Source organism: Colletotrichum jinshuiense, chromosome 6 (genome assembly GCF_051148585.1).
Source record: "Colletotrichum jinshuiense chromosome 6, complete sequence".
Classification (NCBI taxonomy): domain Eukaryota; kingdom Fungi; phylum Ascomycota; class Sordariomycetes; order Glomerellales; family Glomerellaceae; genus Colletotrichum; species Colletotrichum jinshuiense.
The window spans coordinates 4343775-4359281 of record NC_139313.1 but is presented as its reverse complement, the minus strand read 5'-3'; the positions used below and the strand labels follow the sequence as shown (position 1 = coordinate 4359281).

At 56.2% G+C, this 15507-nt stretch overlaps 5 protein-coding genes across 5 annotated transcripts; 3 read left to right on the top strand and 2 right to left on the bottom strand.

The window, feature by feature from the left end:
• Positions 1–223: 223 nt before the first annotated feature.
• Positions 224–730, bottom strand: EsH8_VI_001111 (uncharacterized protein; the record flags this gene model as incomplete). The annotated part of the gene is made up of 4 exons (XM_083272364.1): positions 224–331; positions 388–477; positions 555–630; positions 684–730. The coding sequence occupies 4 exons, from the start codon at positions 728–730 to the stop codon at positions 224–226; spliced, it is 321 nt and encodes a 106-aa protein (XP_083127538.1).
• Positions 731–3022: 2292 nt separating this feature from the next.
• EsH8_VI_001110 (uncharacterized protein) lies at positions 3023–3758 on the top strand (the record flags this gene model as incomplete). The annotated part of the gene is made up of 4 exons (XM_083272363.1): positions 3023–3066; positions 3155–3311; positions 3385–3474; positions 3630–3758. 4 exons carry the CDS (start codon positions 3023–3025, stop codon positions 3756–3758), a joined length of 420 nt encoding a protein of 139 aa, XP_083127537.1.
• A 5877-nt stretch (positions 3759–9635) lies between these two features.
• Positions 9636–10111, top strand: EsH8_VI_001109 (ribosomal protein S36 family protein; the record flags this gene model as incomplete). Its single annotated transcript, XM_083272362.1, has 2 exons — positions 9636–9723; positions 9795–10111. The coding sequence occupies 2 exons, from the start codon at positions 9636–9638 to the stop codon at positions 10109–10111; spliced, it is 405 nt and encodes a 134-aa protein (XP_083127536.1).
• Positions 10112–11809: 1698 nt separating this feature from the next.
• On the top strand, positions 11810–13018 carry EsH8_VI_001108 (cytochrome c1 heme lyase CYT2; the record flags this gene model as incomplete). Its single annotated transcript, XM_083272361.1, has 2 exons — positions 11810–12612; positions 12745–13018. The coding sequence occupies 2 exons, from the start codon at positions 11810–11812 to the stop codon at positions 13016–13018; spliced, it is 1077 nt and encodes a 358-aa protein (XP_083127535.1).
• A 582-nt stretch (positions 13019–13600) lies between these two features.
• EsH8_VI_001107 (uncharacterized protein) lies at positions 13601–14845 on the bottom strand (the record flags this gene model as incomplete). The annotated part of the gene is made up of 1 exon (XM_083272360.1): positions 13601–14845. The coding sequence occupies one exon, from the start codon at positions 14843–14845 to the stop codon at positions 13601–13603; it is 1245 nt and encodes a 414-aa protein (XP_083127534.1).
• Positions 14846–15507: the final 662 nt, after the last annotated feature.

The following is a 15507-nucleotide window of genomic DNA, read 5'->3' as shown; positions in this document are numbered from 1 at the left end:
TTCTCCTCCGATGGTGGGGTGATGAAGTGCAGAGACGATTAGACGTGAGATGGATCGGCGAGTCAAACGGTGGGCAGCAAAAGTCAATTTGATTAGCTCCTCGACTACAACTCCTCTAAAGAAAGATGAACACCACTACAAAACACCAAAGTCTAATTGTACTTCAGACGATTTTGCCCGTTTTCCAATGGTTCAAGACAATACTTGGCACGGATATGTATATCTAAGCCTTGCCCATGTCGGCACCGGAGTGGGTGCAGTAGTAGTTCCACTCATCGCCGCCGATGTGCTTGGCAGGGGAGTTGCAGACCAAAACGTCGCCGCGGAAACTCTGTAGAGGCATTCAGTAAAAAATCACACGATATTTGGTCGCGAGAATTTACTTACGGTAGAGCAGTCGGGGCACTTGTCCCATTGTTGGTTACCCGTGTTGCGGTTCCTGTACTTGCCACAGGCAATCTTGGTGGCATCGTTGTTCTACAATGAGCGATCAGCCTAAGTTCCGTTGTGGTCTTTCTGGCAAAGCCTGCGGATATTCAGGTGCGCTGTCTTACCTCGGGGTTTGACTCGTTGATGCCCTCGAATGTGCGGTCAGCGCACCATGCGTATGAGTGCAAGTCGGCAACGGCGCTGGACGGAGTGTTAGCTCGAACGTTGTGGTAAACCACACAGGTCCGACTTACCCAGTGGCGCAGGCGATAGCTGCAATAAGAACGGCGGAGAACTGCATCTTGAAGAGTGATGGATTTAGATTTGAAAGAAGAATAGAAAAGTCTGGAATCAAGTAACGACTGATGAGGATAGTATGAGTGAAGATGTCGATTGCAACGTGTGTTAAGCGGAAGGGAAGCGCTCGTATTTATGATCAAGAGACAATGTCTCTTGCTAAAGATTTTGACCTCCTTCGATGCTCGAGAATGCTTCATCATTCGTAATTTGGACCTTCAGTGGACCTAACTAACTGGCCGTCAAGGTTCGTATTACCACCCAGCAACATCACCACAGTCATTGCAACCGTTTAATCAGATAGATGGCGGAACCCCTGGCTGTCTCGAACCTCAATCTCCGCGCATGTCACACGTGCATACTTTGGAAGGAAGAACCTTCATTGAATTGGTCTCTATTCCTGGCTTGCATCCATTATTCTGGTGGTACATTGTCGCGATGGCTGCTACTCCGCTTCGTATTGGCGGGTCTCGGTAGAACAAGCATTTCAGCTCTCCAGCTTCTTGGACGATGTCACAAGTCAACGTACTGACTCGAGAAATGAAATAAGTCTATTGACATAGGACGGAAAAGGCATCTCAAATCTAAGAGAGACGGGTAGGTTGCTTTACCTCGGCGCTTCTGTGCTTAATTCAGCGAATCCGAACAAGGCCCAGTCGTTTTAGCATTGAGGACCTGCCCGGACAAATCCGTTTTCTCCGTTGTCCGCACAAAGAGAGGTTACGCCGCGGCACACTCCGAGCTTGCCCTTGTACGATAGAGGTGTTACATGTAAGGAGGGTCGCCAGGTTTTCAAGAGGGTCACCCCTGACTCGGGACTGTCATCAACATAAGCTTTCCCATGCCCACGTGCTTGTTTCGACTTTGGCGAGCCGTACGCAAAATAGCGTCACGACAAGCACTTATAGCTGTCAATCTCCTGTCCCTGCTAATAATCATTTACTAGAACACAATCATATTTGTGGCTAAATTTGGGCACCCCTAGTAACCAGCTACTTCTCCGGGTGTCGAGGAGCCAACCTCATTGGGCAAGAGGGTCATCTGTTAGGAGAGAAGCAACCCCTGTACTTCGCAATTGGCCGGTCGGGTTTGCCATACTTGTCTCATAGTCTTGCTACTCCTACCCACTGGCTCTTTCATCGAGGTAACACAACCCGGCTGCCTCTTCTGTCAGATGAATTGGATCCTGGCCCTGGCGTCTTCTTTGAGCCGAGACCTGTTAACCAGGCACGTGGACCCCAACCTGTGTTCTTAGACCACACAGCCTGTCTTTTGGTCATGCACCCGAGCTGTTAGCCTTCTTAAAGATAACCTTGGGGACTTGTCCTACAAGATTCTCTTGGCAAGCCACCCTAGCCATGTCGACCACATATTATACGGGGAACCGCAATATTAATATCATGGAGACAGCGCAAGCTACCGAACCACCGATCTGATGCTTAGCATAGTTTCCATTTTTACAGCAACCACGATTGGCCATTTCTAGAACCGCAGGTTGACAAGATGACAAGGATGGGGGAGAGCCAACGAAACACCCCAGTCTTGGCTTTTACAACTCCGGTGACATTCCGCATATGTCAAGATCGTCGCATTTTAGGCTCATCTAGAGAAAGGGGCCGAGACGAGGTGCCGGCTGCACAGCCCTCCTAATCCATTCGAGGAAGTGCCCGATCAGACAACCATATACCTGTGGAGCTTCTTGCGTTAATTTATCGTGAGAGTCGTTCATGACTCTTCTCCTGACATGCATGTCGAGTTTATCAGGGTCCATAAAGGAGCAACCCGATCAAGCTCCACTTCGGCAAGTTCGGGTTTCTCCCAAACAGTCCAAGACAGACTTCGTCCGAACAGGAACGGGCGCTGCCTCACTGATCAAGATTCTGTCAGGTGCCCGTTTACACTAGTAGGGACGAAGCTTGGCTCAAAAGAATACAGGGTTGAGGCTGTTTTGCTAATCAAAGAAAGAAAGGAGTAGAGTATCGACATGATTGTGCTTGAGTCAACATCCTTCGAACGTGACTTCGAAGAGAGCTTCGCGAGGAAGAATGAGCAGCTTCGCTCTGCTTGGAAGCGGTGAAGACTTTTTCTACCTTCCTTTTCTGAATACGACAATGATGATGATGAGGAGTGGCAGGGTGTAGATGAGTATAATAGTGACCTCGATCCTCCAGAGATTCTTCCTCGATTCTTTCACCACTCCAACACCGGGCTTCTTCATCAACACATCTTTGTACCATACGCTCTTCACTCTTTCAACCTCAACTTTATACCAAGTGTTATCCATTCTTTTGCCAAGATGCAGTTGTCTACTCTCGTTGTTCTCCTTGCTAGCACCGCTGGGTATGTTTCCACCATATCTCTGTTTGCTACGAGAACCCCCTTCCCAATGTGATCATCTATCCGAACTGATACTGACCTTTTACACCAGTGTCATGGCCGACTTGCACAAGTACGCCACCTGCAACAGCCACATCCAGCCCATCGGAAACCCGAACACCTGCCCCAAGAAGCGGGATACGACCCCCAACGACGGGGATCTGATCAATATCGCGCGGAGCAGAATCATGGCCCGCAGCTACGGTGACGTGAGTACCTTCACCCCTCGCAAACATTTGAGAGATTTCAACTCGCTGACACCGTGTCTTTTCTGCGTACCAGAATGCCGCCGCTACCAGAAAGGCCTGCGCTGCTTACCGCAACCGCAACACTGGCAACCAGCAGTGGGACAAGTGCCCCGACTGCACCGTCGTAAGTTACTAGCCCCCATCCCAGCTCCTCTCCCATGACCAGCCCAGTTTCTCGCACGTATGTGCCAGCCGCTGCACTTCTGTACTGCGGTGGCGTGCCTATCATAAAGCAGTGACCATTTGCTAACCCGTGGGGTTTACCTTGCTCCTTGATAGGGTTACAGACACACCCCGGATGCCGACTACTGCGTCCTTGCTTGTAACTCGGCCGGCTCGCATCTTGGTGGCGACGAGTGGAACTACTACTGCAAGCAGGCCGGAGCGGACGAATCAGAGGCTTACTAGGCGATCGCTGGATTCGCCGGGACTTGAGTCGCAATTGGGACTCTGTCCATTACCGCAAATTCGGGAATATTGTCACTACACATTATTACTTTGTTTTTATAAATCAAAAACCCCTACATCAAATACCAGGGAGGTAGCTGTGGCTAGTGACCGTACACGAGTCGCGCAATATGTCTCTTCTCAAGCTAGACGTTGTAAAACCCGTCAGTATATGCAACCATGTCAAGCGGCCGTAGTCTAGCTCGTGGCTTTGTTGGTGGATTATGGTCAATTGCAGTATTTCTAGCGACGAATTATGCAGCCGTGACGTCTGGCAAAAGTGATTGCAGAAGCGAGAGCAGCGGTCCCCCTGTGTGTATGTGCGTGTGCTATTGAAACAGGACCGAGATAGCCGAGCTCAGCACCGGCAGGCATAGGATTGCCGGCCGGAGGAAGAATGCGCAATCATGCCACCCGCTATATATATCTTGTTTACCATTTATAAAAACTAGACGACGGTAGCTGTGCTTAATTAAAACCCCAACGCGCGGGAAGCATTGCCGATATCCATACACGCGGCAGACGCCGAGGCAGAATAATATAATTTTTATATTATCCCATAGTAAAGCCCTATACCAGTCAGCCGAAAAAAACAGGTCAAATCTAAACTGCCTGTCTACTCAGCGACAAGAGCAAACAGAAAGAGGGAAGAAAGGCCTTCTATTCCACGAGTTGTTCTTAGGCCTAGTCCGATATACGGGACCATCACCACACTAGTAAAAGCAGTCTGTTGGTATCACAGGATACCGGTTGGATTACCCAGCCAGAATATAGGCAGGCGGTCAGACAGTGGGAAACCGCAGCGGCAGCCGGGTACGGAGATTCTACCTCCGGGCTGCCAACGGCTATATCTTCAACTGCTGCTTCCACTGCCTAAGTTTCCTCTCTTTTATTCTACACACAGACACACCAAGAATACAGTGCCAGCTTTGCTCTTCGATCGATTTACCACTCATACGTGCATCCTGTGACACCAACAATACCTGTACAGGTGAGAAATCAGCGTAGTAAATTCAAAGCTGTAATCCGTTCTGTATCTGTCAGGAAAGAAGGGGGGAAAAAGTAGGAAGATTGGCAACAGCAACAGTAGTGAAGATATCGCCGTTGGCAACCCGGAGGTGGAATATCCGGGTCCCGCTGCCGCGGCCGGCTGCCGACTGCTGCTAACCGCCTGCCTGTATTCTGGCTGGGTAATTGTTGGTATCACAGGATACTCGAACGGGTGGTAATTCAGGCGTAAACAAAAGGTCAAAACTGGTACTATATTCTGGTGTGTATGTGTGAGAAAGTAGGTAGGTTGGCAGCAGCAGCAGTAGTGAAGATATCGCTGTTGGCAGCCCGGAGGTTGGATCTCCGGGTTCCGCTGCCGCGGACGCTACCGCGGCCGGCTCCCTGTATTCTGGCTGAGTAATGTAATCCAACAGTAATCCAACACAGTCTGAGAAGCAGGAGGAGGCCAATGGTCCCCGGGACCCGTGGCATTGAGTCTAAGTTATAAAACAGCTGATAAGGCGAGAAATACTTTTTTGCTTGTTCTTAGCCGGTTGTCCTCCCAAGCCCGCATCCAACAGCCGCATGTTGATAGCCACACCTGGGCCCCCAAACTTGAATTCGAGAAGTTGACAATATGGGTGGCATTCTGGAAGAAGTTACCCTTTAGACGACCAGCCAAGTCCACTGAGAGTATAATCCCGAGCTTCGTCTTCCAAGTTTCTCGTGCCCTGTATACCATGAATAACGATTGTACCCGGGCCCAACTCGATTGATGAAGTCTTGATGCTTCTCTACTTGGGAGTTCTATGTTATGACCATTATGACCATTTTGGAGAAACCTGAGATTCAATAGCCCCTCGTAGTACTCTAGTCTATTACCAGCCCGGTGGCACTCGACTGGCGATACCTCGACGCCGATGCGGGTGGAATTCTGTGTCGTCAAGACGCTTTGTCATCAGTGAGGTGGATTCAAAGAGACGAAGTTGAGAACCCTCTCTTGGCCTCAAGTGGCAACTTCTTGGCATGGTAACTCAATCTCGTTGCCAAAGAGCGTGTGCAGATCCTGGTTTGGTAAGAGTTCCCGGGTTAGGAAGAAAGCCCCCCCCCGCTCGCAGGCGGAATGGGGTGGGGATACTGCCTAGGCGCACGAATCGTTTCCTGCGTCTCGCGTTCTCTCTCCCATCCACACACACGGACCACACTGCCGTTATCGGAGCGGCGGCCTGCGCCCACCGGTCTCCAGCCCTTCAACCGGGATCGGGTGCTGTTTAGTTGGCACCCAGCGCAAAGCGCGCGCGGCGGCTCCCGAAAACCCGGCCCGGCTACCTGATACAACAAACTCGCGCACTCCCATCCCAAGCGAGAGCAGCCGAGGAGCGGGCCGGGAGGGTAGGGGGGAATGCTGGTCGCATTCCACACCAACAGCCTGCAACCTTTGCGAGGAAGACGACCCAGACCGCGAGTCGGCGCCGAGTTTCTCATCAACTTTGGGGCACCGGTTTAACTACGGCAACTCTATTCAAAGGAGAAGACCAGGAGAAAGGACAAGAAAAAGAGTCCTCCTTTGCTTGCTGTCCGAATTACCCGGACCCGGCAAGCAGCAGAACCAAAGGGACAGGGCCCAGCAGGCACAGGCGCAGGCGCATCTGATGCAATGCAATGCAAGGCCCAGGGCCCCGTAAGCCCCCCCTCTTCATCTGCGCCGTGGGGGGAGAAACTCGTAGCTAAGGGCGGGAAGGAAATTCGGTATAGTGCCTGATGGCACGCTGCGCCGTTGCACATGGTTGGTCTCCTCGTTGGGCTTCCCAGATCCGGCCCCCGCTCCCGCGGCTACATTTGACTGATCCAGCAAGAGATGCATACACGTTGTCGCCGGACTGGGCAGGACAGGACAGGACAGGACAAGACAAGATGGACTGGGCGAGGATTCATTGGCCTGCATGCACGACCGGAGAAGAAGCTCATTGACGAGCACACCCTCTCCCACGCCTGCTCGCGTGCCTAATCTTTGGGAGAGTCTAGGCGCAGCCGTCGGGCGCCCAATGGTTGGGCAGCTCGCCCGTTTCGCCCGCAGGATCGTTCGATGCAGGCGCACACATCTGTCGAGATTTTTTTTTTCCCTTTTCTTTCGACGTCTCGGAGAAGGGGGTGGGAGGGTTGCGCGAGGTGGTGTGGAGGACCGGGATCGGGGAAGCGCATGGAGATGCGCGGGCGCGGGGGGTTGGACGATGGCGAAAGCGATGGTTGGAGGCACAAGCAATGCTTATAGTGTGCCATGGCGGGATTTTGGTTCTTCTGTCACTTCTTTGGTGCCCGTTAACGCGTGTCGCCGGCCCCCCGGCTGTGACGTTGGCCGACACCACCACCACCACCCCCCTTCCAACTCGCCAGGGCGGGCACACACACGCTGATTGATAAGATTCCCGAACGCCGACGACGTCCTCCCTTGTCGCCGTGGGATGCCGCCGGACGCCGCGGCAGTTGCAGCGGGCGACTCATCACGCAGCGTAGCAAAGGGTCGATTTGCTGGCTGACATATCCGGGAGGGGAAGAGTGGGAGGGGGAGAGTCTGGGGTAATCAGGGCGGCCGCTGGATGGTCAAGTTTCGCTCGCACAAAATTCCGGACGAAATTGTCTTGGCTCAAGACCTTTTTTTTCGTTTGTGGTCTGAGTCTGGAGGGCAGACCCCAGCACAGCAGAGCAGAGCAGACGTACGACCGGGTTTGCGATGCTACGCTACACTGCGGACACGGAATGCAATACAGCTGTGGCAAACTCTCTGCGCGGGCGGGCAGCGAAGTCTGAATCGCACATACGGACTTTGCGGGCAATGGGCACACAGCACGGCGGACCAAATGTTCAAACGGCGTGTCACCGTAGTCTCGATTCCTGATTCCGTGTGTGTGGTTCTCGCAATATGGAGATATGGAGTTGTGTAGCTGGGGGGAGCCACACGGAGAAGTGGAAATGGCGTTTGGGGCCAGAGGAATGGTTCGATGCGTGCCATGACGTGGGAGGCCAGAGATAAGGCGCGATTCACGTGTCAAATAACTATTTGTCCCGCTATCTGGTCACTGGCTGCAGACTGAGATGCGTCGAGGGCGGGAGAGGAGCCCGGCGGAAGAGGGACGTCGGGAGGAGGGGCATTTTTAGCAGGCCGCGGCGAATAACGAGGAGGGCACTATTCCAGTGGCCGAACGGGTGGGACGGGGCTAGCTAGACGGGGCCCGGGGACTGGATTAGGGCTGGTGGGCTCCCCCTCCGATGCCAGGCCTCGCGAGTCGTTTTCTGCCGCCGTGCCATACCCTAGTCGTGTATTCGTAGTGTACAATATTAAGGTAGGGCAGTAGTGTATTGTAGGCTCTTTGGGGAGAGGGAGAGAACCGGGCCTGTGTGACGCGATCCAATGCCCGTGCAGCTCGTCCGCAGATTGGATTGTCTGGGAATGGCGTGGTCGGATCGAACGTTGGGAACGTTTGGGGATGTGGAGACGCCTGAAACGGGCTGCAGAGAGCGAGAGGGACGAGACGAGGGAATGGACACACCGGACGATGGCGAGCTTGATGCTTGATAGCGGATTAGAAATCGCCATATGTAAGACCTGGGACTTGGGGCGGCCGGGGTGCGGGTGTGGTGTGCGTTCCCCCCCAGGCGGCCGGTCTGGGGCTACAAGACATTCTCCGAGTGGGTGGACGTGTGCCGAAACCTGCTGAGGAGCTCCAGAGTTTCTGGGGGTGTGTGTAAGTGCGTGTTGTCACACAATATTGAGTTGACATGAGTAGTAGACACGAGTTGAGTTGAGTTGAGTAGAGTTGTGTTGTGTTGTGTTGTGTGGTGGTGACGAGGTGGTGTGTTGTTTGGAGCACCACCTCGGCACATCCAACTCGCTCGTTGCCTGTGCTCTGGCCTGGTTTCTTGATCTCCGTCACCTCGAACCGGTCGAACCGGACGGGATTCTCCTCGGGGCTTGAACTTGAACAAAACGTCGACGACATTTCAGCTCCTGGTTCCTGGTTGGGCAAACGGCTGCAATGCCCGAGGCTCGGGGGTTTCGGGGCTGGCTGGCGCGCTAAGACAGGCGTGCAGCGCACATCAGCGCTGTCTCGTCCCCTGTCCCCCGTCGTGCGTATTGCGTCCTCCTCCTCCTCGCGTCCTGCTCCTCATCCTCCTCCTGCTCCTCCACCGCTAGCTGCCTGCCATCCCCTGCCACCATCCCCTGCCCTTCTTCCCGAACCTGCCTGCTGATGGATACCCAGAGGCTACACTGCTACACTAGTAGGTAGAGCTGGGAGGGATGGCGGCAGGCGCACGCGCCCGGACGACACCCAACCCAGGCGAACCCCCAACCGAGCGTTGCAACACAGAAAATGAATGGCACGGCCGGCGGGCGGCGGCGCGGTGTCTCTCTCGGCCTGTGAAGAAAAATTCCTAAATAAGACCTGCCGCCTTTCCACACCAGCCCATCTCCGCCTCCGCCGTTCCTCTTCTCTTCTTCCCTCCTTCAACCCAAACAATCCCCCCTCCCCGTCCGATCAACCGCTCTCCTCCCTGCTGATAAGGCCAAGAGCTCCCTTGCCTCGCCCAGACAACCAATTCGCCAACTTTCCCAGCACCCAACTAGGACACCAACAGTCTTTCCAACAGTCTTGACCAGAAACTCGTCGCCGGCGCACCCAGAGCTTTATCAGCACAGGCAAGGAGGAGAGACGAAACAGACAAACCTTTCCCAACCTACATTCTTCCACTCGCAACTCTTTTTTGCCCCCAACGAACGAGCTTCGGACTCATTCGGATTCTCCACGAAACAATTCAACTAGTACTACTTGCTTATCCAATACCCTCGCAATGTTCGCTACCAGAGTCCTCCGCCAGGCTGCTGCCCACGCCGAGCGCGTCCCGAGCATCAGATTCCTCGGCCGCCGCACCATTCCTTGTATGTGCGCCCACCCACCTCTGCCCTCCGCCTCTCTCGTCTTTTCACGATGCTAATTGTCTTCTCAACAGCCTCCATTGACCACACCCCGGCCCCTCACCCGGCCTCTCCCACCGGCAAGCTGCCCGCCAACTTTGGCGACGGCTCCGCTTCCCCCAAGCACAACAGCTTCAGCACCTACCGTGACCACGCCCAGCAGCACGGCCCCCTCCAGCGCTCCATCGGCTCCGGCATTGGCGGCACTTCTGGCCACGCTCTGGGTTCCGTCGTGCCCCCCTCGGGCACCTTCTTCGACCGCTCCGAGCTCCCCGCCCGCTTCCGCCGCCAGCCCATCGACCTGGCCGAGATTGAGGCTGTCGAGTCCGGCGGCGCTGCCCTGTTCGGCTGAGACATGTCGCGCAGACCACGGCAGAACGCAGATTCTCTCTTCGTTCTCGACAAGCATGCATGTTTGTCCCGAATGAATGAGTGCAATATGGGTTTCACAAACACGAATCCGCGGGCAGGAAAGAAACGAGCGACGAGGATGTGGGCAGATCAAAATTAGGGGAATGCGCGTGTACGACGACGAGACTACAAGACGGGACGACCCCCGTCATCACAAAACCCCCCGGCATTGGGGTTTTCGGCAGGATACGGAAAACTCGGGACTCCCGAATCGTCATGGACCCATGACAACGGCAAGGGAAAAAAAGTTTTTTTATTTACAACCAAAAAAGGGGGACGAGGGCGGCGGCTTCGTGTGATTTTCACATGGTTGCGTTCTTTGTTGCGATACACAGGACGCCTAACCAGCCAGATGGAGGGCCGAAATAAGAAAGCCGGCTTGGACCACGGGAGTTTGCTGGGTCATTCGACACCCACGACACGAGAAGCAGGAGCTCTCTCTTGCCTCGGCCTCTTTTTTTAAAATATTTTTTCCCCTCTAGCCTACTCTGTTCCGAGCGTCAGTCCTGTACCGATAGTCTAAGCTCGTCACACAACCCCCTCGTGCATACACACAAATAAACACACACTCCAAACTGAACAGACCCTCGCTCAGGACATTTCACATGTGTTCAATTGATTGACCCCGCGTGAGCCCATTCTCGTCCGTGTTCCGCGTTGCGCATCAACCGCGACCATCCTTCGGAACTGAGAGCCAATGCCGGCGACAGCTTTTTGACGCATGTGACGGCTTTTCCTGCAGCTTCCACACCACCTGCGTCCGTAGCTCCCGGGGCACGTTGACGAAGCTTTTTTGGGGGAAAGCTCCAGCCTTGCACGTTTACCCCAGTTTCGTCCGATTGCTCCCATGGCCCGTTTCCGTGATTTCCCGAGGTAGCCGACTCGACGTCGCTAGGTTTGCCCGAGAGCCTCAGCCACCAAACGAGAAAAGCCGCGTCGGGAGCACAATAAACGTTGGCCCGTGCCGCACTATTAGCCACAAATCTCCCCGCCACGGATCCCGGTCAAGCCACAACGGCCGGTAGAATATCGGGCCAATTTTCTCTCGCTCTCTCAGGCAAAGCCCGCCAGACCAGAGAGCTCCGTCGCAACCAAAAGCTGTCCCGGCGTCATCGGAACCAGCCGACGACTCGTCCTGCAAACCACGACCCAATCAGACGCAGTCAATCACATCATCCAAATTAAGAATCCCAGAGAAAACCGGGCCCCCACTAAAAAAGTTGTTGCGTCTAGGGATCCCTTTTCGAAACGGATCATCACCCAGCCAAGCTGCGCCAGCTCAGAGATTCAATGCGATACCCGTCGCATACCCCAAGCTAAACAAACAAAGAAAGAAACACCACTGCAACCTCAGATCTAGGACCCCCGTCCGCATTGGGCTACCTCGCCAGGGAGAGAAAAAAGACCTTTGGGGGAAAAGTAAATTCTCTATATAGGCAGATCCCGAGCCTCCCACCTCGCCCCCGCGGGCGTCTCTCTCACTTTTGGATCTCTATTTCGGTATGAACATCGCGCCCTGCTCACTTACGCACACGACACAATGAACTCCGACCTCTTGGACCTCGTCTTCCTAACCCACTCTCAACCACCAGCTCCCCCGTTATCCCTGCACCCTTCCGCCGACTACGACGACCCCAACATGTCCGACACCAGCAACGGCGGCGCGCCCGAGGTGTGCCCCGTCGACCACAAGTCCCGCGAGGCCTGGCTCCAGCACGCCCGCGCCGCGAACCCGAACGAGGCGCACCCTCACCCGCCGCACCCCATGCCTCCCGCCGGCGCCGCGCCGTCCCAGGCCCAGTCGTCGCAGTCTTGGACCCAGTCCCTGCTGTCCCTGACGCCCTTCTCGTCGTCGTCCCCGTCAACGAACACCCCCGCCACACCACCCCCCGCCCCCTCCGCGTCCGCCGGCGCCGAAGCCTGCCCCGTAGACCACAACTCCCGCGAGGCATGGCTCGCCCAAGCCCGCGCCGCAAACGCATCGACGAACCCCCACGAAGCCCTCGCGCAACCGCCACAGCCCGCCCAGCAGGCGCCGCCGCAGCCCTCACGGTCCTGGACCCAGTCCCTCCTCTCCTACGTCCCCTTCGCCTCCTCTTCGGCCCCGACCTCGACATCGGCGGCCGCGCCGAACCCCGCGCGCCCGGCCGCGCGGTCGGCCCTCGACGACAACCGCGAGGTCTCGACGATCCCCCGCACGGCGACGTCGGCCTACCCCGGCAACAGCCGGCCCTCGAACCACGAGCAGGAGACGGGCGCGGACGCGGCGACGGGGAACTGGGTCTACCCGTCCGAGAAGATGTTCTTCGAGGCCATGAAGCGCAAGGGCCACGACACGCGCGCCGCGGACATGCAGACCGTCGTCCCCATCCACAACGCCGTCAACGAGAGGGCCTGGAAGGAGATCAAGGAGTGGGAGAAGCCGTACCTCGAGGGCACAGCGTACGTCCCCCCCCCCCCCCCCCCCCCCCCTCTCCCCCCTTATCTTCCCGTCATTCGTCTCTTTGTGAAAGATTCATTTCAACCCATGGGGAGCCGAACAGAACCGACTGACTGACTGACTGACCCGTGCAGCTGCGACGGCCCGAAACTCCACTCCTTCCTGGGCCTCAGCACAAACATGTCGCCCAAGGCCCGCATCAACACCCTCCTCGGCTACACGCCGCCGTTCGACCGCCACGACTGGGTCGTCGACCGCTGCGGCGTGCAGGTCGAGTACGTCATCGACTTCTACGCCGGCCGCCCCGACGCCCACGGCAAGCCCAGCTTCTACCTCGACGTGCGGCCCAAGCTCAACAGCTGGGAGGGCGTCAAGATGCGCGCCCTGCGGGGTGTCGGCCTGGCTTGACCGAGGGTTGTCAAGGCCGAGACGGACTCTGGTTGTATTCAACCCTTTTTCGGAGGGGTTTTACTTTATTTTAAAATGATGTAATGGAGAGAGCAAAAGGGGGGGCGGGGGGGTTATGTGGACATGTACGAAAGAAATGTGTACGTGGCCTACTTTTATTGTACAAACATCTAGAAGCATTGATATCGGCGCAGTAATCCTACGGCAAAATATGCCTGTAAGGAGGGACGTATTGCTAGACTCGAGGAGACGGGAGGTGGCCGCCGTCGCCTTGGGCCCTCCAACATCCCGCTCAATTCAGTATAAACGTTTTGTTTTTCTCTTCAGGTTGCTGTGTTGCTCTCTCGCCATTCGTTCCCCGTGTACATCAGGTGGAAGAACGCAGCCACGGCACTTACGATGGCGAGGATGTCGATAGGGACAGAGGGGAACAAGAGTTGGTGTGTAAAAAAACAAGGTCTCCCATTTCAATAGGGCCGCATTGGTATCATGAGCTCATGAGCTAAGCGTACATAGTCGATTACTTTTCCATCCCCAACGCCAGTTTTTAGTCCCATCGTCCGCGCGGGTGTCCCCCCCTGCCTACTGCTCCTTCTTGCCCGTGCCTCCTACGGCGACGCGCGGGGCGGAGGCGTCCAGGTTGGCCTCCTTGACGTCCCAGCCCGCCTCCTCGAGCAACTTGTAGTCCAGCTCGCCGCCCTTGCCAGCGGTTTGGATCTCGTCGGCAAGAATGCCTCCCAAAACCTTGCGGAACCCCGTCTTCGTCCCGGCCCGCCTGTCGCGCGCGAGCAACGTGGCGTAGTACCACGCCGTCACGGTGTTCATGTCGCCCCCATCCACCGAGGGCTCGCCCAGCAGCAGGATCTTGATGGTGGCGACCTCTTCCTTTTCGCAGATGCACAGCACAAAGCCCGGGTTCGAGCCGTCGGGGCCGGGAGCGCGGCCGTCGCGCTTGACCGTGATGAACTGGACGCCGGCGCTCTTGACGTCGGCGGCCATGGCGTCGGCGTAGCTCCTGGCGAAGGTGATTCTCGCGAGCGGCTCCCCGCGCGGGCCCCGGACGAGGGGCTCCCAGAAGATGATGCTCTCGCGGGCAGCAACCTGGGCGGGCGACAGGACGCGCCTCGTCTCGGCGTGGTGCTGGAACAGGATGGTGGCGCGCTGCTGGTTGAGGATGTTGAGCTGCACGCAGCGGACGCCGAGGTAGTTCATGCCGAGGTGGACGAAGACGAGGAGCACCATCAGGGCGAAGACGGCCTCCCTGCTCTCGACGTAGCGCACGACGACGCTGCCCACGAGCAGGCCGACGAGGCCGACGGCCGTCTCCTGGCTCGCCTCCTTGGCGTTGAGCTCGCTCAGGTTGTTGCGGCGGGCAAAATGCTTCGAGAGGGCGGCCTTGCTCGCGCCGGCGGCGACGCCGCACATGGCCCTGAGGGCCTCGGCGAGGACGAGGGCCGAGACCTTGGTCCAGGGGTCGAAGTAGGGGCTGAAGAGGTCGAGGAAGAAGGCGCTGTCGTTGAAGATATCAGCGAGAAAGCGGTATCTCTTGCACTCGGGCTCGATGACCAGGCCGAAGCGGTAGGCGAAGACGATGGTGGCGACGCGGGAGATGCCGTCCTTGAGGATGGTCAGGAGGAGGGCGTAGGTGGCCGACGAGTTGGCGTCGCCGACGCCGAGGCCCTGGAGGATGGCGCGGTTCGCGAGGAGGCCGGTGATGGTGGAGAAGAAGGCCTGGAGGGAGTCGAAGGTCTGGTAGCCCAGGTAGTCGGGGGTGACCGAGTCCGGGTAGCCGATGGGCAGGAAAGCATCGCACAGGATCTGGCGCATGTTGGCGATGGTTGCGGCGGTGCTGGTGATGAACGGGAGAGAGTGCGAATGAGGCGGGCGCACTTCTGTGATTGTTTTGCCGGCACCGGGGGTGTTGCTGTGAAGCCACCGGCGGGTGGTCCTTCCGGTTCCATCTCTTTCCTCAATCAGCGTGTCATCCTCGTTGGTTCCCTCCATGGTCCCTTTTTGCTACCTTGACATGAACACTCGAGGAAGGACACCGTAGATGTGGGCGGGATGGTGAGAGCAGTGAGGGAGATAAAGTGGGGTCTCCACTTTAAGGTGTTGCATCAACTGGAACTGCGGTTGCAGCACCAACCTATTGGCAGCAACCAGCTCCTACATTGCACGCTCTGTTATTGCAGGCACTCCTTCAAGCCATCATCTGTTTACCATGCCGATTGTGCTCTTTAATAATCCCCATGCTACCCGTGTCTTTCTTGCTTGCTGTTGCTGTTTCTATTGAACGGAATCAGTCGACAGAGAGGGGCTGATGGGAGCAAAAGGAGGGGAAGGAGGGGAAGGTCCGGTTTGAAGATGAAAAGAAGTGGTAACATTAGCTATGCTTCTACTTTGCAGATATTATTAATAGTCAGTCACGTCAACTCCAGAATTCGCCATGGAGACGGAGCACAGATATTGACTCGTGGTATTTAAAATGG